This window comes from Choristoneura fumiferana, chromosome 6 (assembly GCF_025370935.1).
Source record: "Choristoneura fumiferana chromosome 6, NRCan_CFum_1, whole genome shotgun sequence".
Lineage (NCBI taxonomy): Eukaryota > Metazoa > Arthropoda > Insecta > Lepidoptera > Tortricidae > Choristoneura > Choristoneura fumiferana.
The window spans coordinates 21,403,354-21,427,117 of NC_133477.1; the positions used below are offsets into that span (position 1 = coordinate 21,403,354).

The window sequence follows — 23,764 nt, forward strand, 5'->3', positions numbered from 1 at the left end:
TCTCCATCTTTTATTGCGTAACATAGCGTTATTTATTTTATTGACGTGTAGTAGTCAACTGTCAACTATGAAGAAGAAGAACCGTTTTAAGTACAATAACAAAATTGGGATAGTTACGTCCAACACACCAACACAATAATGATGTAATGACACTTTTTTGAACATCACAAATACAGAAATCAGCATAAATGCCTCCTACTCATCAAGCAGATGCCAATTTCAAAACATTTTTTATCACTCGGAATTCTTACGAAACACACACAGTAATTTTGAAATGACTGTGCAAGCGCTATTTTTGTGTCAATTTTCCATCCCAGGATTTATTGACGTTTTGTATTATTTGTAAGTTATATATAAACAAAGGGTTTACACCTTTAAAGCCTTTAGACTTGCAAGAAAAATCGTGTAATGCAACTTGCATGATTTTTCTTGCAAGTCTAAACCCGGCTCGCATTCACTGCCACCTGACTTCCACAGGTGCCACCGACGCACATGTGCGTTCAAATGTATGAATAATTCTGGCAACGATACTGGGCGAAGTTCCGAAAACGCATATGTGCGTCGGTGGCAGTAAATGCGTTAAACAGCAAGAAGAAGCGATAGGAAAGGAGCGCAGTGTAGTTGCGAGCTTGCAGCGCCGTGTTTTGTTTTTGTCGTTCTCAGGCTCACAGCGTAGCATCGGACGGAAGAAAAATCTCAAAAATACTTCATTACATTTCGTGCCTGGCTATTTTATTGGTACGTCTTATCCGTAAAGGCAAATAAGTACAGCCTCCTTATTTAAATTTTAAGCCTCTTGTTGTGAATAACAGAAAATCTGAATGATGGAACTGAAATGACGCCAAAATGAGTCTGTAAGCGATATCTGTAAAATGCTATATCAAATACTTAAATCTGCTACCGTTGAAGCAGCGAAAAACAAAACTTCTAAGTCTAAGCAATCAAAAAATTAGTTTATATCAAAAAGTGCTTCCATATAAATTGCCGTAACCGAACCTATGCGGGGTCCTTCCGGTTGTTCTAGAAACTAATTTTATACCACAACCAATGACAAAATTCTGAAATTCTTATTTTAGCCCTAGCTTTATATTATGCTGTATAAGCCAACGAAAATAGAAGCACTATCTAAAAGATAATTGACTGATAACCGGCAATTGTGACTGACGGTATCAATTGACCTTGAACTCAACCGCTGCAGCGCTCAAATCAAACAAATCGTCGGCGCCATTTTGTTTTTATTTCGTACGCTGGCTACCGTTTGTTATTGTCCGTTGATCAGGGTCAATCATTGCGGCTGTTAAAACTTTGTTTTGGTCAAACATACCAGGATATTGAAGGTTTTTTTACCTACTAATGACGGTTTAATAGTGGTTTTTGTATAATTTATTTTTATTTATCTCGCCGTATTAGTATGAGTTAAATTTAGTGTTCCCTTCTATCACAGACAGAAATTTCACAGAATGTCGCAGAAAATGTTTCATTTATATTTCCTATGTTACTTATGTTACCACAGAGGCAAAAAAAGAGAGGATACAAAGTGTATTTGAAATTCTCCCGACCTTTAAAATAATATGTCAAATAATAACTACAATACATGACTTGTTATTAAACACCAACAGTAAGTACATAACAGAAAATAGGATTACAGTTAATAGAGTTATTGGCAGTGACAAACAGTCACGCAAGTGCTCCTGTACGAGTATTTTTTTTTAGTTCCTAAAAAGGCCATTTGATATAGGAAATATGTAATCGTTAACAATGGGTTGCTAATGGAAAGAAAAAAAGAAACAAAATACATTTATTCACAACACAAGATACAACAATATTATTAGGTACAAATAAACAACGCAAAATTGTGTGTCATTGCGGCTGCAATGTGAATCGGATCGGTAATGGTTATTAGGTTCATGAAATTTAATATAATTATGCATGTTTTTTTTGTAATTGCCGTTCCATGGTCAATATTCTACTTATTATATTTTATTCTATTCCGTTTTACTTTGTTCTATTCTATTCTACTGTCAGTCATTATTGACGAGATCTGAACCGAAGCCAGTGCCCTCCTTCCATCCACATGCGGAAGCCCTCTTTCTTGCAGAGGCGAAGCGGGATGGTGGTCTTCTCGCAAGGTGTCACTTCGATGTGCTGCATCAGTTGGTATGCCATCACTTTTACTTCGCACAGCGCGAAACGAGAACCTAGAAAACGAAATATTGGATGACAAGATCAATAGTCCAAATGGATTACAGTTCTTGCGCTTATGTGCCCTATATCAAATATGTTTCACGAAGAAGGGAGACATGACCTATTCTACGTGTTGGTATATATTAAATGCTCTCACCGATACAGTTCCTAGGTCCCAATCCGAAGGGCATGTACGTAAAAGGATCGATTTTATGCTTGTTTTCCTCGGAGAAGCGGTCAGGGTCGAATTTTTCGGGATTAGGGAAGTACTTGGGATCATGATGGAAGCACCACATTGGTATTTGCACTGCCTGGCCTTTACGAAGCTGAAACAATAAAATATCCAGATGAGGTTTGGAAAAAAGTATTATCCTAGCTTATACTCGTAGATTTCCTGTGGTATGTGAACGTTATTAAAAGATGATAATAATGGTGAAACTCACAATAATGTCTTTAGTACCCTTGCTGTTTTGTTTTCCCAAGTTGTAATCCCTCATGCAGAGTCGGTCCACTATGGGTGCTGCGGGCCACTTCCGGAGAACCTCTGTAGAAATAAGCGAATTAAACGGAATGAAAAAACAATCTGAAAAGCATTAATTTCAACGATTGGTACAGTCACCAGCACCAATATCTGATACGACTCTATTTCTAGGGCCGGAAGGACGTGTCAGATATTTTTGCACGCTCCGCTGTGGCAGATATTAATGCTAGTGACTGTACTCTATCTACGCCAGAGCATAGAGAAGCGCAAGTTAGGTATACCCTCAATGTCAGGTTCAAATGGCACTCTATTTACTCTCCTTTAAAAACGGATTTCGCGTGCCGTGCCTAGTTTTGGAACAGATGTTTATGGGCGGTGGTGATCTCTTACCATCAGGAGACCCACTTGCTCGTTTGCCATCCAGTCGTATAAATATATATATATATATATATATATATATATATTATATATTATATATATATATATATATATATATATATATATATATATAAATATTTACGCTTTTGCACATACCTGATACAAGCATGTCCAAATAAGTCATGTGTTGTATGGAATTGTAATCAAACTTCCCGTCGTTCTTCTTTTCATTATCCCTGATCTCCTGCACCAGTTTTTCCTGGCACTCAGGGTTGACAGCAAGCTCGTGCAGAAGGAACGCCATGGTTGTGGACACGGTGTCGTAGCCAGCAAAGAGGAAGATCACGGCTTGTGCCACCAAGTCCATATCTGACCAGACTATGAAAAACGGAAGATATAAAAATTACTTATTTTTGGAAATTTGCTTAGTTTTATTTAAACTTTGTTGTATCGACAATAGTAGCTATTTAGAGTTATTGCGACCATGATGGATTGGCTGACAACTAAAATGAATACAATTTTTATAATCAACATTGAGTCCATGATGTAGTTTCAACAAATAAGGACACAGCATTATATTATTAGCAGGCATTATATTGTTCCACATTAACTGAGCCTTGCACCACTAATCTGTATCATATTTGAAGTTTCACCCTGGTTGTACCTGTAGTTTTGGTTCTAGATTTGCCAAGGTCAGATTCTTCTACAGTAGCAAATCCTGCGTGTTCGTCTTTTGTAGTCTTGGTATCGTGCGATAGTTGACCTGAGTAAGGAATAAAAATAAAATTAAACATTTCATTATTTGAATTCCCGAAATAGCTGGTAGGCTTACTTTCGGAGCCTGGCCAAATAAGACATCTAAAGAGACGCAGAATCCTAGAACTGGATCAACAAACAGATTTTTAGTTTTAATCTCTAAAATAGCTTTTTGAATCTTCTCTAAAAGTAAAACTCATGTGAATCCCTACGGAAACCGCTTTGCGTTTAGTTTACAGCATGCATCTGGCGCACCTTGTATCATGATCCATGTCACTACCATCTCATTAAGTATCACAGTCACTATAACTTACGTATGATCACTACCTACTTACTTAGGGAAATCATTAAATAATTAGCTTTCCTTAAGTATCAATGCTTGTAAGTTTTCTTATAAATTCCAAAAAATATTATAAACGAAACGGATACAAAATTCAGATCTATTGTCAAGAAGACATTAATATCAAAGGCGTATTATAAAGTTAATGATTATATCATGGACAGGGATATTTGGAAATAATTCCGATCCGCATTAGCGATCCCTTCAAATAGCGAACCTACTGTGTTAAAAATAAAGTTGTGTTAAATACTTGTGATGTATACATGTCATTTAATAATATTGTAAATCTGTTTAAAAAAATATATACCTATACCTCGTTGAGTTTCTTGCCGCATTCTTCTCAGCAGTGGTTTTTCCGAACCGGTGGTAGATTTTTTTTGACATTCATAGGTGCTTGTTATAGCCTAAATTGAATAAAGATATTTTGACTTTGACTTTGACTTCTTAAAATTTTGCAAGTTGAGTTTCATCCACTTTTTGTAATTGGGTCGACTAATATAATTTGGTATAATTTTTCGTAACAAAAACTAATGTTTACCTTTCTTTGCTTCCATGAGAAGATTGATCATGTCTGGTCTGTGTATGTTCATTTCTTCGCGCTGCTTTATTGTTCCCAATACCACACCAGAAAAGAATGTTCTTATTTTCATTGGAAATATATTCAGTTTTAACATCTGAAAGCAAGTTTTGTTAATTACTAAATACAACTAGCATGACTTCAATTTCTAAACAAGCGGACTCTGTACGGAGTCTACTTAAGTATGTCGTAATGGAAACAGAATAGATGTGCTTCTACTGAATAAAGTGACTCCTTATTCACGTTCAACTTTGTTGAAGCTCAATTGAAAACACTTAAATGCCAGTTCGTCGTTTATTAATCGTTAAGAATAAAATGAAATCAATAATGGAGTCCTCCACTCAGTCTATACATATACATCCTAGTGCTGGGTCCAGGCCTCCTCTCAAAATGAGAGGGCTTGGGATGTCGTTCCCACGCGGGTGCGGATTGGGATCTTCTTATGAAATTTTGCACATGAATTTCCAAAACTCAGAGGCGCAAGCCCGGGTTCGAATCCAAGGTTTTCTACTTGAGAGATTAACTCAAACCACTAGGCCACCACAGCTTTATGCTGATCTTTTATTTTCTGCTTCAACTGATAATAGAATCCGGGCCATCAAACTTGAGAATCGGGTTCACTTGTTAAGAGGTTATGCGGTAATCTTTTTGGTCTTTTGATAAACGTACATTTCTATTTACTTACATACATTAGCCACGGCACCATCCTGAATGCAAAGAGCTTTATCTTGGTGCTAGCAGAGAACGACGTGGTTTCTGTGCTCATTTTATAGAACAGGTTGTCTTCAAACTGTGAGTTTATGTCTAGACCGAAAGCACACGTCGCTATGACGTCAGTAGCGTAACGGCTGGTCAGGTTCTTGGCTTCTAGGTCAATGTAACCACCTGTCGGGAAAACTCATGACTCATGAGACTCCATAATTGCTATACCTATATAAGATAACTGAATAGGAGATCAGGAATTAAAAAATATGAAAAACATAAAACAGGTGAAAATACAAACTGAAATATAGATGCACAGAAAAACCAGAAAAATAAGACCATCACTGGGAATCGAACCCAGGTCCTCGGTATTCCGTACCGCGTGCTATACCGCTACACCACTGATGGTCAACGGTACCGACACGAATTTCCCCTATGCAACCGCTACACCACTGATGGTCAACGGTACCAACACGAATTTCCCCTATGCAACCGTTGACCATCAGTGGTGTAGCGGTATAGCACGCGGTACGGAATACCGAGGACCTGGGTTCGATTCCCAGTGATGGTCTTATTTTTCTGGTTTTTCTGTGCATCTATATTTCAGTTTGTATTTTCAATTTAGGTTTTACGGGATGACCGTAAAAGTAAAAATTTGGAATTGAAATAAAAAATACAAAAAGATTCCAAAAAACCAATCTTAATAAAACAGGTGTTCAATGTTTTTACAGAAGTATTTTTCGATTTCGAATAGAAAAGTCAGTTTCCTTTCCTGAGGGGGTAAATTTTGGAAAATCTTATCTTAGCGTATGCCTTAGTGATAATAAATAGATCAGTTCATCAGGAATGGTTGCCTTTTATTTTTACAAGAAGATAAAACCTTTACAGAGGTATTCAGTCAAAATAGCTCAACCAATATTCAAGATTAATTTCAAGATTATTTTGAATATTATTTCCCATCAGTCAATAATGACCTAGAAGACAGGAAGACTTACTTTCAGACTGTTCAATCTTGGACTTAAGAGAGCTCATCATACGTTCCCCAACATCCACCATGAATGGAACCATTTGCCGGATCTTAGAGCTAGTGAAAGCGGGGCTGAGGGTGGCACGCATTTCTCTCCATTCTTCACCTGTAAAGTGGATGAGATGACCATCGGAATTTGAACCACTTCCAGGACAAAATCACAAGATAATATTGCTAAAATTGTCTCGACGTTTTGACCACATTGCCGTGGCAGTGGTAACAAGTAAACTCCTATATATAATCTTCTATATATATAAATAAAAAAATAATCGTGAATCAGTACCTATGATAATAGTAATTTGATGATTTTAAACAGCAGCGCATAATTAATCCTACTACCTATATCCTACTAATATTATAAATGTGAAAGTTTGTGAGTGAGTGAGTGAGTGAGTATGTTTGTTACTTCTTCACGCTGAAACGGCAGAACTGATTTGGATGAAATTTTGCAAAAAGTATTTTATAACCTGGATTAAAACATTAGGATACTTTTTATCCCGATATTCCCACGGGGTAGGGATAAAATCTCGAAATAACAACCGCTGGGTTTAGAGTCATGAAATTTGGCATGGTTGTTATAAAATAACGTCAATTAAAACCATTATGTAATTTTAGGGAATTCCTACGAGAGTTTAATAAAATCCCCGAATTTCAATTTATCTGCTGTATTTTATGATTTACGCGTGAGAAGCCGCGGGTAAACGCTTGTCAACAATAATATGGAGCCAAGCACTTCTACTTGATAGGTAATGCTGTTGAACATTATTAATAAGTGATAGATAAAAGTACTCGAGATTAAATTGATGTTGAGGGCAAATAACAATTACTTTTGTCTATCACTTATTAATCCGAGTCATCGTGATCCTCAGAAACGTTTGTTGATAGTCGTTATGTTGTTCAAGAGAAAAATGCAAATCATAATGAAAATGACCGACGTGGTGTCATTATCAAATTTGTTGTTGCTGGTTTTAAATTAACGATTAGATTGCATTAGTTTGATAATATGACACACGTAACACACAAATATCACGCCTGTATTCCCAAATGAGGTAGGCAGAGCACACGAAATATAAATACGGTATTTGACTATTTTGTATATGTATTATAAATTAAAAATACACAATGCCTGTTATCGAATAGAAAAACAATTTTTGAGCTACCTTTCCAAATAACAAAGTTGTAAAGGTTTGAAATTCAAGATTAGACAGAGAAAGACATACTGGCATGTGACGTCACACGCCACTACCGCCATACTTGTTGCATAGAGAAAAGCGTTAGAGAAAGAGACAGGTATATAGATTTTTCAAAAAAACACTATAAATCCAATTTTCAACCGATTTAAATTTTCTCTTCGCTGAACACTATCTGTATATCTATATTTTCATAATAATATTAAGATATGGCGAAATCAGGAGTTGTCAACTACCGTATTGCTAAAAGTGGCTTTTAGGTTTTAAGTTTGACAAAAACGGTACTTTAGTGAAAGGTTGCTAGCCTGTCGCCTACGGTATACCTTAACCTATATCCTCAGTCGCCTCTTACGACAGCCACGGAAGAAATGGAGAGGTGTAATTCTAACCCGACACCACACGGGTAAACAACGGGTTGATAATATGAATGTGTACTTAATAAGGTTTAGAGATTATGAAATAATCTTTGACAATCAATCAACAGCTAAATCGCCTGATGTTAAGCTCAGTTTAGACTTGCAAAAAAATTGCAAGTCGTATTACATTGCGAGATATAAAAGTACCGAGTTTGAAGCCAGGTCAATCGAATATATAAAATATAGCAATTTAATGCCATTTCCATGACATTTCGATGGGTCCTATGTATAAGGGCCAAAGTTATTTTTTTCAATTTTGGGTTTTGTGCGTTATAGGTTAAAAAAACATTGTTATTCAATTATTTTTCGAGTTTTCATTGAAGTAAAACGGCCAAACTAGATGCAATTTTAACGTAAAAGGGCTAAACGTACGTTTGATACTTTTACGCGGTAAATCCCGGGCGTTTTTTTAATCTGTGGGCATAACTGCCATTTTTAGGTACTTGTACGTCAAGCGGAACGCGGCTACTTCAATGCTACATCGTAATGTGATTGTATTCCTTTTTTTATTTCCCCAAGTATCTTGGGTAACGTATTTTTTACCAAAGATTTTAAGGTTGCACGCGTATATGAGCCAAAGTACCACATAGATATTTTTACTGTATTTTTGTACAAAAGTTTATTTCCCGGAAATTCACGTATATGGGCGTATGTACAATAACTTTTGATGAAGAAATATTTTATTAAAATTTATTCTTTGTGATTGAAGGACAGAGTACTATTAGCTAGTGTGGCAAATTTAAGAAGTCTCAGATACACCATCTCTGAGTTTAAAACTTAAACTTTAAACTATTTATTTCAATAAAAATTGCATAATTAACTTGATTAACCTTAGCTTCTAATCTTAAATTAAAAAGATTACGACAGTTACGACAGTTTTTGACTTTGAAAGCCCGTCCTGTAAAGTAACGATTTTACACTTAAGCCCTTATACGTAGGACCCATCGATTTCTCGGAGGTCTAAACTGGGCTTTAGGTTTGCAGGGATATCATTCTGCAATAATCTTAGGTAAGTACGAGTAAGGCAGTGATATCAATGAATCAATAAAACAATCATTGCATGCGAAAATTTAGGACATTGTCCTAGCAATAACCTGAGGTACTATGTCTTAGAGGTAGGGAACCTTAAAACTGCAATAAATACCGGGCAGTACCCTGTCTACCAAAAACTTGAAGCAATTTGATGAATATTAAATGATATTGTAGCGGATAACTCGTCTTAAACCGAGTTTAGCTCGACATGTTTCGGGCTATTTCGTAGCCCTTCTTCTCAGGAGCACGCGACTCGGCGGCTGCCGCAACACGCACACTACGCGCCACCGCCCTGCCCGTGCGACTGTCCGACGAAACTAATACTCGTGCTGCGTCATCGGTTGGTGTGAACGTGCCTTTACGGAGCGATGTTGTTAGTGTTGTGTGCTACCCTACATTAGACATTGACAATAAAAATGACGATAAAAATGCGGGTAGTTGTGCGCCGGTGTTAGTTTCGTCGGGCAGTCGCGCGAGCAGAGCGGTGGCGCGTAGTGTGCGTGTTGCGGCAGCCGCCGAGTCAGGTTCGCGTGCTCCTGAGAAGAAAGGCTACAAAATAGCCTGAAATATTTCGAGCTAAACTCGGTTTAAGACGTGAGTTATCCGTTACAATATCATTTAATATGAGTGAGTCTCACGGTAGTTTCATGTTCAATTTGATGAATGTCAAACGACTTACTTCTCAGCCCAATTAACGCTCTTCCAAACAAAGGCTCTACTTTAGCATCGATCACCAAACTCCGATCTACGAAATAGTCGAAGTCCTTAACGGTGACCTTTTTGAGTAACTCAGGGTCTCTGATCATCACATAAGGAGTCATGAATTCGTAACGGCCCACAAACCTAAAGGAAAATAAATAAACATAAAAATTAAAATACAATTGACTTTTTATTGATCACCATAATGTACTAAACAGCACGGAAAGCCAAGGTACATACATAAAATTTTCCAAGGTAAGCAATAAGCAGCATATTGCTTCAAAGCAATCTCTTCCAGACAACCTTTACTATAGAGAGAAATACTATAGTAGGTGATGCGCCTTACAAATAGCAGATTAAAACAATAACAAAAATACTTTAAAGTAACCATACATACAATACAATGCACATACATCATTTATAACAAATTTAAATAGATCTATATGTTAGCGGCTGATCGTAAAGTCCGCCAGATCACGAAATTCCTAGGCATATCATGAAATGGCGCCATTTCATGATATGCCTAAAAGTTGGCCAGGCATATCACGATGTGCCTGAGAAACAATACGGCACATCGATTAGTGCAACGCATTCGTCGATATTCCTAGCTTTATACCGGGCACATCGTGATATGCCGAAAAAAATAAAAGTTTAGGTACAACGAGCGAAGCGAGGAGTGGTTAGTATGAATTGTGACCACAAACGCACAAGCCGAACGGGCGAAGTGAGCGTGCCACCGCAGCGGCCGGCGAAGTGCCAGCACCGATATGGCAGCGTCTCACGATAATATGCCTAGGAATTTCATGATCTGCCTAAACGTCACTAGGCAAATCGTTAAACGGTGAGTTTTTAACGATATGTCGGATGTCCTTTAGCCAATTCATGAAATGGCACCATTTCACGATATCCCTAGAAATTTCGTGATCTGGCGGATTTTACGATCGGCCGCCGACATATATATATAAGCACACTGCGATTTAAAATAGATTAACTATAACATTCACAGATTCATTTATAGACAGATTGTGCTCCCGAAGCATAGACTTAAAACTTTGCATACCTTCTTGGTGCGCTCTTAGAGGACTCAAGTGGTATGTGGGCATAATTACACATTGCAAGTTAAACACCAGCTTCTAAAAACCCACCTGTCATCAGAGAAGCTGTTGTAAGCCCGAGTCAAGACATCGACGGTGTGTTCTGTTTGCATCGTCACGCCGCCCATGTCCCCCACCAGTGGGAGTGCTGGGGTGGAGTTGATTCCGACCCTTGAGAAGAGAGTGAAGCGCCACCATAGCCACGAACCCAGCGCAAGCGCCGCTCCCGCTAGTAATATGAAAAACAGCATTCCTGAAAACAAAAAAATGTATTCGAAATGGTAATATCATAATCACTTCATCATCATCATTAATTTAAGAGCTTAGCTCTTGTCGGTGGAGTAATCGCCACTCTTTTCGGTTCTCTGCCAGCGTTTTCAGCTCCTGATACGACATGACATTGACTTTTTCCTTGGCTTGATCTATAAATGACCGTCTCGGCCTTCCCCTGCCTCGCCTGCCTTCTATACGCCCTTCCAAAATACTTTTTATGTAACTGTCATGTCGTATCAGATGCCCCAGCATATTCCCTCTCCTATCTTCAATCGTCCTCAACAGCCGCCTTTCCTCTTCCACCAACTCTAAAACCTCCTCATTAGTTCTCCTTTCAGTCCAGCTAATCCCCTCCATTCTCCGCCAGCACCATATCCCAAACGCACTCAATCTGTCTCGGTCTTGCTCAGTCAATATCCAAGCCTCGCTCCCATATAATGCTATACTCCAGATGTAGGTCTTAATAAATCTTTTCCGAATGTTCCTTGAGATTTTGCCTTTAAAAATGTGTTTTTTATCATTGAATGCTTCCTTAGCCATGGCTATTCTTGTTCACAATCACTTAAAGGGTAAAAAATCTTTTTACAAGCTTTTATTTAGTTTCACTTCGCCTGTCCCGTTGTCTATCTGTCTGTAATCAAACCTTCAAGTGTGACCAACTTCCAGTAGTTGGATTACTTCCACTAGTGTTTATATTGTCATAGTACCATGATCGGCTGTGGTTACCTTCTATCAAACCCACGAATTGACCTTGTCCCTCGTATCTAATTACTCGACGCAAATCATTGTCGATCGAAAAAAATAACAATAATATGATAGCACTAAAAAAGTATTAACCTCGACGCTATGCTGAAATAAACAAATATAGATATACTTAGGCGGGCTTTGCACCTACCGGGTTAACTGTATAACCTTGACTGAATTGCTAACCCAGGACTAAGTAGTGCCAAAATGCCCTCCGGCGTCTTACGTCAAAGACGTAAAATGTCCAGGTGTCCAGGTTGTAGAATGACCAGGTAGTACAATGTCAAGATCGTAAAATAACCAGGTGGTAGAATGTCAAGATCGTAAAATAACCAGGTAGTAGAATGTCAAGGTCGTAAAATAACCAAGTAGTAGAATGTCAAGATCGTAACATAACCAGGTAGTTAAATGCCAGGATGTAAATTGATATTAATAGTACATAGTACGATTTTTGTTAACAATAAAGTAAACCCGACTTTGTATACCGAATTTTATCTAAATCGGAAGGAATAATGGGGAAATTTTTGTGGATCGGCATGACAATCATTCAATCAATTGCATGGCTGTATGTGGTCCAGATTTAAAATTTTATTACTCCTACGCAAATTGGCCGGGTACCTACACGCGACAAACGAGTTTTGAGAAATAGTACGTTGTATGTACTATCAAATGGAAAACGACTGGAGACCTCTTCCAAATGTATGTCACGCGATTTACATAAGTATTCCAAATTTCAAGTCAATCTACTGGAAGTTGGTCAAATTTAACTTGCACGATTTGATTACAGACAGACAGACAACGGGACCGGTGAAACTAAATAAAAACTTGTAAAAAAACTTTTTGACAAAAACTTATTTTAAACCTGGACCTTGCAAACAAGCCATAATTAAATAAGCTAATAAAATCACTTAATGAATTTGAATTATAAAAATGTGAACACTCAAAACTTACTGTATCTCTATCCTTATGTCAACAAAATCACAACAACAAATCCGCAAAATAAATCGTTACGCGACGCTTGCGCATGTTGTCAGACACTGACTAATACTCGTAGAGCTTGTTCTGCAGCGTATTATGTATACATCCCAGAGCGTTATGGTACAAGCCTTCTCTCAGAATGAAAATGAATGAATGAATAAAAATATTTTACTTAGTAGACTTACTTTTACAAAAATACTTACAGTTTTTCACGGAGCTCTGCAAAACTGTTTTCATAGTTAGATAAGGGCTTACGCTAACTGACGTTGTTTGCACGGAGCGCTGCCGCGCAAAACTTAAACGACAGTAAGTGCAAAAGTGCGTTTCGAGAAAAACCCTTTCAAAACACTTTATTTCCACTTTGCTTTAACTTATGTACAAATGTTTGAATGTAAAGATATAGTATAGAATTCACAGAATATAATGACGTCATTGAAAATCGTTTTCACGTGTCCTGAAATAAAATATTTGGATTTTATGGAAATTTGAAACATTTACTGTACCTTCGAATAGTCAGAAAATGAAAGTAATGGCAGATTAAAATGCATTAAAAAATCGGATTACTGGGCGGGTAGACGGCTTTTGCAAAATTGTACGAGCAGCGCTAACTGCACGCGTCGCGTGCGACGGATTTTAGGCGTGCGCCCGCGCAGTGCACCCGCGCCAGCTAGCGTAGGCCCTAAGAGGGCTTGGGACGTAATTCCCACGCGGGCCCAGTGCAGCGGGGTTACAACGAAACTCGAAACTCGAAGTTCGTGTCGAGCGGTCCCTCTCGCTCTCGTATTAAATAGTATAAGTGTCAGAGGGACCGCACGACACAAAGACACAAACTTCGAGTTTCGAGTTTCGTAGTAGCCCTGCAGCTTGGTAATTACTTTTGGAATCTTCTAAACACGTTTGCAGAGGATTCCTCACAATATTTTCATTCATCGCTAAGTTCAGATTTTAAATATAAAAAAAAAATTCTCACTCAAGTAAATTTGAAAAAACTCAAATGTGTGAGACAGCTCGACTTCTATTCTCTACTTACAGTAAATCAATCTTTTCAATATATTAAACAATATTTCATAACACGTGAACAAATTGTTGTATTACCGGTGACTAAGAAATTAATAATAATCCCTGATTCCCTCATGCTCGTGACTTTTGAGGCTGACACAAGAACGTTGGAACTGCCATCATTCTCAAGCAGGTAAACAAAAGATGATAAAAATATAAATATAATAATATTTATCTTATAGATATCTAAATAAAAAAAAAATCAAGAATTGCTAGTAAGATAAGTAATATTATAAATGCGAAAGTGTGTATGTTTGTATGTTTGTCCGTCTTTCACGTCGAAATGGAGCGACGGATCGACGTGATTTTTGGCATAGAGACAGTTTATGGGCTAGAACGTGACATAGAGGCTACTATTTATCCCAACGCAGCGATGTGTGAAGTGTAGTATGTTATGTCATACGACATACGAGTATGGTATAACATAGGTAATAGCCGGACGCGCAAACCAGTTTAGTCGCATGCGCACGGGCTTATGATACAAGGACGGGAGAGCAATTCCCATGAAGTCTTGGATTTAATTTAAATTTTAGACATTTAATTTAATTCAAATTTTTGGCGTAGAGATAGTGTATGGGCCCGAGAGTGACATAGGCTACTTTTTATCCCGGAAAAATGCACAGTTCCCGAGGGAACAGCGCGCGATAACCGAATCCCACGCTGGCGAAGCCGCGGGCAAATGCTAGTAGTATTACTATCTATTCGTCTTTATATCTGCCCCCGTTACGAAGAGTGTAGTAACTCGATCCGACTAGTTTTCGAGAAAACGATTTTCAAAGATTTATTTTATGGTTAAGAATTTATTCTATAATGAGAAATAAGTAACAATAATTTGCTTAAACTATTCACAAATGAGCATACAAAAGAAAATTGAGGGTATTCCTAAACTAAGACATCTAGTCGACAATCATAGGTTCGAGAGTCAGTTGACGAGCCGAAGATAATTAAGTATAAGGGCGCGTTCTGATTGTGCGGTAAAATTATTTATCTTGGGTACTTTTTAAAATGTAACACTTAAATATTGTTTTTATTGTTTTTTCTTAAATATTGCTAGGGAGTCGGCTTCTTGAATGTTCTTAGGTAGAGCATTGTATATTTTTACCCCCTCGCATTTAATATTCTTCCTTCCATAATTGTGAGTTCTTGACGATCGTGTGCAAATGTAATGAGCTCTTCTTAGCTGTTTGAGGGAAGTTTGGTTTCTTTTTATAAAAGATATTTCAGTGTGAATTTTATTATTAAGTTTTTTATAAATAAGAATACATGTTTTATACTGGTAGATCTGTGCAATGTTCATTACTTTTGTGGCATGATACACTTTCTTTGTCGAAGTCAGATAGTGATAATGAAAGAGAACTTTGATAAGTTTATTTTGAGCTATTTGTAATTCTTGCAGATTGTTTTTTGCGGCCGTACCCCAGAGCTCAACCAGATATTCATGCGAGGCATAACTAAAGTATTATAGATTGTTACCGGACATTTAATAGAAAAGATCGACCCACTGCTCGAAACAAACCTCGTAACGATGATATTTTAGATATAAGGTTCTGTACATCAGTGAATAGTAGGCGTAGAAGAAACGATTGCACCCCCGCTCGAGCCCATGTGTCTGATGTGCCGCTTGATGACTCTGTTATGTCATGTGATGGGACGCTGGACGAGACGCGGTTGACGGAGATGAACCGAACCGCATGCGGCGAGCCAGAAACCAGTGCCGGTATGACGACGCCTCCCAATGTGTATCATGCGGGCAGAGATGATAGCTCCACACTGACAGCCCAGCATGCCGAGTTACTGAGCAGCATTTTATCAAAGGTGTCAGATTTGCAAACCCAGTTTTTAGCTATCTAGGCAATACAGTCGGATATGAATCAAGTCAAGTCTGATCTTGCCGAAATGAAAAATGGCCTCAGTGCGAGGATGGAAGAAATGTCGGGCAGGATTGACAGCATTGAGACCCGTGTGGATGCCCTTGAACACTGCAAATTGGAGCTGGCTGCGGTTAAAAGCTCGGTCAGTGACGTCATGACCGAGATGAGGAGGAACGAGCAATGGGTGAGACGTTCCAATATCCAAATTAATGGTATACCAGAAACCAACAGGGAAAACTTATATACCATTTTGTCTACACTGGCGGAACGTAGCGGATATCCACTTAACATCAACTCAGATATCGACTTCGTAACTCGTGTGGCTGTTAAAAACGATAGAGATAGCAACAAACCCAAGCCCATTATTGTAAAATTGCAGGCTCGTTATAAAAAGGATGACTTCATTTCACCCTTGCGCAAATTAAAAAACTTGAAGGCGTCTGATTTGGGCTTTTCTAATAACGCGAATCGGGTATTTATCAATGACCACCTATCTAGTTTTAATAAATTCCTTCTCAAACAAGCTAAGATTAGAAAAACTCAGAAGCAATATGCGCATTGCTGGGTTCGCAATTGCACTATACAAGTTCGCAAAACTGACACTTCTCCGATTATTTATATTACCTCTGAAGAGTCGTTAAACAAGATAACATAGGAAATATCATTACATTTTTAATGTTTTTTTGTCACTCCTTTTTATGTTATTCTTTACCATATTGTAAAATAGTTAAAAATATCAGATTGCTCGACTGTACAAGCGATTTATATTGTAAACTAAATGTCTTTACGAATCATTATTGTAACACCTCTCTAAATCGTGTACTAAATGTAACAAAATATACACACATTTATGAAATGAGACGTTCATTGTCTTATGTCACAATAAATGTTAATAGTCTTTATGTCATGTTATTAGAAATGCTGCTCACAACAACAATTATTTGCTTTATCTCTTTCCATGTTCACTAGTTTTTATTATCAGAATGCACGAGGACTACGAACCAAGACTAATGATTTCCTTCGCAATGTCTTACAGCCTTATTCATAAAAAAACCTTAATTGAGGTTTGATCGGTCTGTTACTTAGCAGACTGATTAAGCTTAATAGACGTTTGTCGAGAAGTATGATTCATAAACGCTTGCTAGCAGTCTGCTAGTTGTTGAGCTGCTGATAGACGGATTAGACGCGTTATGTTGGCCACCTTGACAAATCAAAGACAAGAAATGGCTAATCGATAATTTAAAAAAATTGACAGCAGTGACAGCAAATTAGCAGGAAAAAAATAAAAAGCGAGATGTTTGTTTTCCCGCCATTTCGATTCGCATGTTTATTTGTGCAAAAACCATAAATTATGTTAATCATCCTAATTTTTTTCATATTTATTGTTATTTATTGTGCTAATTTACGAGGATTTTTAAATACAAATTCCTGAAAATAAATTTCCAGTTTTTTTTTTTTTAATCTTTGCGTAGCCTGCCTTCACTATAAATATCTTCGGTATGGTTTTTTGCTTTTGTCAAAGTTAGCTGTTCAAACTTGTGGCGGCCATTTTGTGACTTAGCAGGGAGATAAAGGAGGGTCTACGGTCCTCTAACTTTAGCAGAGCCTTGATCGACTGATTAGGCTAACAGACGTTTATGATCATGTTTTTTAGCATCGGGCCTTCAAGGAGCCTTCAAGGAGGCTCTAACTTTTTATGAATAAGGCTGTTAAATTTAACTACGATTTTATTTGTATTTCTGAAACATGGTTATTGCCGGTATCTTTGACACTGAACTTTTTGACGCACGTTATAATGTATACAGGACCGATCGCAATTCTAATAGTGCAGGGGTAACGAGGGGCGGTGGTACGCTAATAGCTGTGCGCCGCAACTTTAGGGTAGATCTACGCGGTATGCGTTCGCTGCCTGCGCTGTTGGACGCTGACGTCACAGGTGTCGATATTGTTTTTACTCTTGGCTTGACAACAAAGAGACTAAGATTATTTACATGCTATTTTCCTCAAAGCAGGTATCAGCTAGAATCGCAAGGATTATTTCTTGATTACCTTTCTAACTTATACAATGAGTTCCCAGATGATATTTTTTAATATTAGGCGATTTTAATATAGGTGATGCCGTTTGGATCCCTAATGTTAATAATCCTCAGGGTGTACAGATGGCTAAACCTAATTCTAACGTTCTGTCAACCCAACTTTCCGAGTTTATTAATTTTACCAACTGGATGCAATATAACCATTTTCCGAATAAAAATGGTCGGCAGTTGGACCTAGTTATTTCTAACTGCCAATGTGATTATCTTTGGTGGACCCGTTAGTCCCTATAGATGCACATCATCCTGTTTTCTGTGTATCGATGGATGTGTGTTCAAACGACCACTTCTTAAAGTTTGCACCGCGGGTTTTTCGACGTTTTTTGCTGCAGACTACGACCTAATTAATTCTAAATTGCAGCAGATAGACTGGGGGCCATTGACAACGTCATGTGACATTGATGGAGCTGTTGATTATTTTTGAATAATTGGAGTAGTAATTGATTACCTTATTCCCTCGAAAACGATTCATACCAGTAATAATTATCCAGGGTACTCGCGTTCATTGATAAAATTGATTAAGAAAAAGAATAGGATACACAAGAGATGGAAAATTTATGGAAGGACTTCCGATTATGACGCTTTCTCAGATCTGCGTTCTACAATAAAAAAATGGAGGTTTCCTGTTATAACTTATTTATAACAAGAACCGAGGAAAACATTCGTCATAATTCTAAGGCATTTTGGACATATATTAAATCAAAAAGTAACAACAGTGGTATTCCCGATACAGTCTTTTTAGGAGATAGGGTTGCTTCTGATGGGCAATCAATGGCATTCCTTTTCAACAACTTCTTTCAATCGGTTTTTGAACATAACGATACCACTCCTGAAAACCTTGCTACTATATCGGAACTTAGCGCCTCTTGTCCAGTTAATCTCATTAAAAAATAAGTGTATTTATTCATCATTAGTGGAAAAATATCTTAATAATCTTGATGTTACTAAGGGAAGTGGCCCTGATGGTATTCACCCTGTTTTTTTGAAGCGATGTAGTAAATCTTTAGCTTTTCCAATTTCTTTGCTTTTTACTCTTTCATTAAATTCGGGAGTAATGCCTCTTACTTGGAAGCGTTCAATAGCTTGTTCCTGTTTTTAAGAATGGTGACAAACATGACGTGAAAAATTATAGGGGAATCTCTATTCTTTCAGTGATTCCGAAAATTTTAGAAAAGATAATCTATGACACATTATTTCATGTAATTAGACCATTGCTCACTACTCAACAGCACGGCTTTGTTGACAGGCGTTCGACAGAGTCTAATCTCTGTGAATTCCTTGACTACGTTCAGAGGGCTATGGATGGAGGTTTTCAGGTTGATGCTATTTACACAGATTACTCTAAAGCCTTCGATAAATTTCACATTCTATGTTGATAAAGAAAATTATGAGTCTTGGTATACATGGGGACCTACTAAGATGGTTAACGTCCTACCTACGTGATAGATCTCAAGCTGTAACGGTCAAGGGTTATGTTTCCAGCTTCATTAATGTCTCTTCAGGCGTACCTCAGGGGTCCCATCTGGGTCCCTTATTATTTAATATTTTCATCAATGAGGTCGTATCTTGTTTTCATCACTCAAAAATCTTACTGTTCGCTGATGACACAAAAATATTTACTCTAGTGAAATCAGTCGATGATTGTATCAATCTGCAACATGATTTGAATAGGCTGGGAAATTATTGCTCTTCTAACATGCTTCAACTAAATGTCGACAAATGTTGTACTATTTCATTTTCAAGAAAGCGGGATCCTGTACATTTTAACTATTCAATAATGAGTAAGTTTCTCAAAAGGGTGTTTGAAGTTAAGGATTTGGGGGTATACCTGGATAGCGAATGTCAACTAACTTTACATGTTGACAAAATTGCGTCTAAAGCTTACAGAATGCTTGGCTATGTCTTCAGGCAGAGTAAAGATTTCAAGGATCCACGGACTCTAATCTTATTATATAATGCTTACGTTAGATCGCATCTGGAATACGCGTCTGTGGTTTGGAGTCCTCAGTATGTTGTGCACATCAAAACTATTGAGCGAATACAAAATAAATTTAAGAACTGGTTGAAATTTAAGTATAAGTCTTTTAACTGTGATGTTCTTGTGAGTCTACAGATGCGAAGGGAAAGGAAGGATCAAACGTTTTTATTTAAATTGTTAAACCACTCAATTGAATCGCAATATATTTTAAGTTTAATCTCCTTTAGATGTCCTACCTTCCGAACTCGATCTAACCACTTGTTTGCTGTTCCTTTCTGTCGCATAAAATATTTTAAAAATACATTTCTCAATAGAGCTTGTCTAACCTACAACAGGAAATATTCACATGTTGACTTGTTTAATATGCATCTGAGCAATTTTGTTTCTACAATTAATGAAATTAACGGAATAGAGTAGTAATCATAATTTTATATGTATATATATTTTTTTTTCTTAATTTTCTAATGACTGTTTGTTGTCGTTATGCAGTGGCATTGAATTGTTTAAGAAGTGTGATTCCTACTTTTCTCTATATCAATATGAGTTGTGTAATACCGTTGCATTTATTCTCAATATCTTTATATTTACATCTTTAACTGTAATTTTATATTTAGTTAATCTCTCCTCTCTGAACTAATCTGTTAAACCTATTAGTGGAAACTGTTTTTGGCCTTTTTGATAATAAGGTGTATTACTGTATTTTGTAATATTTATGCTGTTTGTTTCCCAATAAAAGAAAAATAAAAAATAAAAATAAATAATCGTATTTTAACGCAGAATGTATATTTTGTAATAAAATCACTAGCATGTGCGGCATTTAACGCAAAATGCGCTTATGCTTAGGAATTCCATATTCGGGAATACCACAATCTCTAATCAGTTTAGTGCATAGGACACTGCAGTTATTCTAATGGTTAATAGGAAAAAGTTCTCGACTAAACTTGCAGTAACTTTAGACACTGCAGTTATGACTTGGTGGTTCAATAGCACTAAACGCGATCTCCCCAAATTACAACCGCAGTAACTTTAGAAGCTGCAGTTATGATTTCACGGCTCAACAGCACTAGACGCAATCTCTCCAAATTGTAATTACAGTAACTTTAGAAGCTGCACTTTTTTTAAGGAGTGACTTTGTAATATTGTACAATGACTTCAAAAGTCAGTGCAGTATCTATACTTACTGCACCTATGGTTTGTAAATCATGTCCCCAATTTCGAGTTACTGCAGTTATGCTTATTGTAAATCATTAATCCTGACGATTTACAGTAAATGCGTCAAAGAAGAAGTTATAGAACTCGTTTTGCTGATGCTGAATATGTATTTAACTCAATTTCGACAAAAACTCGAGTTACTGCACTTTTCGTAACAGGGGCAGATATATTCCTAAATTTTTGTTAAAAAACATGTTGTTGGCTGACATAATTTTATAAATTGACATTTTCTACTAAGGTAAATTGTTTAACAAAGTGAGTCATGTAAGTCGAATAAATGAATTTAATTATTATTCATCATCATCATCATCATCATATCAGCCATAGGACGTCCACTGTTGGACATAGGCCTCCCCCATAGACCTCCAAATGCCTCGGTTGGAAGCGGCTTGCATTCACCGTGAATCCGCGACTTTAGCCAGGTCATCCGTCCATCTCGTTGGCGGTCGTCCTATGCTGCGCTTGCCGATCCACGGTCTCCACTAATAATATTTTTTTATTATTATGATAATTTGTACCCACGAAAAACCTTTTTAACAAAAAATTAAACCGCTGAAAAAACTGAAAAGCAAAAAATAATAAACCTTTGCAATTTAACCTTAATCTAGTCGTTGCCTCAGCACGAACCAGAACGAGTGATAGACGGATAGACGACTATAATATGTAGGTCCACTCCTGCTGGCTAGTGCTGAAGCACCGACCTCAAACTGGTATGCTTTTCAGTTTTTTCGGCGATTAAGTTTATGATAAAAAGTTTTTATTTTATATATTTTTCCCACATTTAGGGTAGGATTTTTTTTCGGGGTATACCCTGTACAATAAAAAACTTGACTTGAGAACCTAATCCCTTTTTTTCGTCGGTTAAAAATCTAAATCAAATTGTAAACTATTTAGTACACCATTTTATGTAAAATAAAGTAGGTATTTTGATTGCCCAATATAAAAGTTTCAGATAGAGTCAAATACGAATAACTACGGTATAGTCACCAGCATTAATATCTGCCACAGCGGAGCGTGCAAAAATATCTGACACGTCCTTCCGGCCCTAGAAATATAGAGTCTGTTGTGTCAGATATTGGTGCTGGTGACTGTACGATACAAATGATCCCCTCCAATAATATTAGAAATGCGAAAGATTGTAACTCTGTTTTTTAGGGTTCCGGAGCCAAAATGGCAAAAACGGAACCCTTATAGTTTCGCCATGTCTGTCTGTCTGCCTGTCCGTCCGCGGCTTTGCTCAGGGACTATCAATGCTAGAAAGCTGTAACTTTGCACGGATTTATATGTAAACTATGCCGACAAAATGGTACAATAAAAAAACAAAAATATTTTTTTTAGGGTACCTCTTATAGACGTAAAGTGGGGGTGATTTGTTTTTTCTTATCCAACCCTGTAGTGTGGGGTATTGTTGGATAGATCTTTTAAACCCATTACAGATTTGCTAAGACGATTTTTCGATTCAGTGCTTTGTTTGTGAAATATTTAACTTTAAAGTGCAAATTTTCATTAAAATCGAGGGGGACCCTCTAAAATCTAAACCAGTAGGTGGAAGATTTTGAAAAAATTCAGGATGGTAGTAAGTACATCAAACTTTCAAGAAAAACTATAACGGCTAAGTTTGCTTGAGAATTTTTTGTAGTTTAAGAGTAAATACTTAAGGTTTAAAATATACCTAAACTTGGAATATTCCGTACAAAATACGAAATTCTTCGAAAGCTATTAATTAATTGTTTCGTAATGGCTACGGAACCCTATTTCGGGCGTGTCCGACACGCTCTTGGCCGGTTTTTTTTTTATACCTTTATAACGTCGAAACCACTGAACCGATTTAGATAAAACTTAGTATACAGATAGTTTTAGTCCCGGGGAAGGACATATGATAAGTAGTTTTTATACTGGAAATAAATTGCACAGTTCCCGAGAGTTAGCGATAAACAAATTTTACCCGGATTAAGTCGCGGGCAAAGAGCTGGGCTATTTTTTGACAGTTTAATTTTGTTCTAAAACGGAGAAGTAACTACTTAACAATCGTACAATTTATTTAAAAATATAGGTAAAAAATGTAATTTCGGTGCTATGCAAACAAAGATAAACTTTAGCTACTCAAATAACAAATGAATTTAAATAAAAATTGTTAACAATAAAAACTTACTGTATCTCTATCCGTATGTCAACGAAAACAACGTATCATGAATGTGTGAAAACAAACTCGCTACGCCTCTCGCGCAGGTTGTCGAACACTGGCCAATAGAGCTCCTTCTTCGGTGTATTTATGTATAATATTTTTATCTTGTATGTAACATGTTATATCGCACACCTAGATCGAAAGCAGTATTAATTCAAAATAATACACTATTTTAATTTAGACCTACATCATACTTCTGGAAGGGCTAAACTAGGATATAATGCCGTATTATTTTTTTAACAACACACTATATGAAGCCGTGGTGGCCTAGTGGTTTGACCTATCGCCTCTCAAATTGAAATTTACCACGAGCTTTGCGGTGAAGGATATCATCGTGAGGAAACCTGCACAAACCTGCGAAGCAATTCCATGGTGCGTGTGAAGTTCCCAATCCGAACTGGGCCTGCGTGGGAACTACGGCCCAAGCCTCTCATTCTGAGAGGAGGCCTGTGCCCAGCAGTGGGACGTATATAGGCTGGGATGATGATGATGATG

At 37.2% G+C, this 23,764-nt stretch overlaps 1 protein-coding gene and 1 pseudogene across 3 annotated transcripts; one reads left to right on the forward strand and one right to left on the reverse strand.

Moving 5' to 3' along the window:
- Positions 1 to 1,784: 1,784 nt before the first annotated feature.
- LOC141429299 (cytochrome P450 9e2-like) lies at positions 1,785 to 23,324 on the reverse strand. 3 transcript variants are annotated; one of them, XM_074089594.1, is made up of 11 exons: positions 23,237 to 23,324; positions 10,928 to 11,129; positions 9,763 to 9,926; positions 6,414 to 6,551; positions 5,402 to 5,601; positions 4,678 to 4,813; positions 3,708 to 3,806; positions 3,200 to 3,421; positions 2,628 to 2,728; positions 2,342 to 2,510; positions 1,785 to 2,198 (listed from the first exon to the last, which is right to left on the reverse strand). In XM_074089594.1, the coding sequence occupies exons 2-11, from the start codon at positions 11,125 to 11,127 to the stop codon at positions 2,029 to 2,031; spliced, it is 1,599 nt and encodes a 532-aa protein (XP_073945695.1). In that variant the 5' UTR covers positions 11,128 to 11,129; positions 23,237 to 23,324; the 3' UTR covers positions 1,785 to 2,028. The 3 variants fall into 3 exon arrangements, with proteins under 3 accessions (XP_073945695.1, XP_073945696.1, XP_073945694.1); XM_074089595.1 differs by lacking the exon at positions 23,237 to 23,324 and adding an exon at positions 13,075 to 13,092; XM_074089593.1 differs by lacking the exon at positions 23,237 to 23,324 and adding an exon at positions 12,845 to 12,961.
- Positions 15,413 to 16,830, forward strand: LOC141428757 (uncharacterized; annotated as a pseudogene).
- Positions 23,325 to 23,764: the final 440 nt, after the last annotated feature.

What these genes read in the sequence shown, in the direction of transcription:
- LOC141429299 (XM_074089594.1), bottom strand. Translation starts at nt 11,127, where the DNA reads ATGCTGTTTTTCATATTACTAGCGGGAGCGGCGCTTGCGCTGGGTTCG. An exon ending in AACAGCTTCTCTGATGACAG is followed by an intron (nt 9,927 to 10,927) that starts GTGGGTTTTTAG and finishes ATTTTCCTTTAG; the next exon opens with GTTTGTGGGCCGTTACGAAT. An exon ending in TCTCATGGAAGCAAAGAAAG is followed by an intron (nt 3,807 to 4,677) that starts GTAAACATTAGT and finishes TTCCTTACTCAG; the next exon opens with GTCAACTATCGCACGATACC.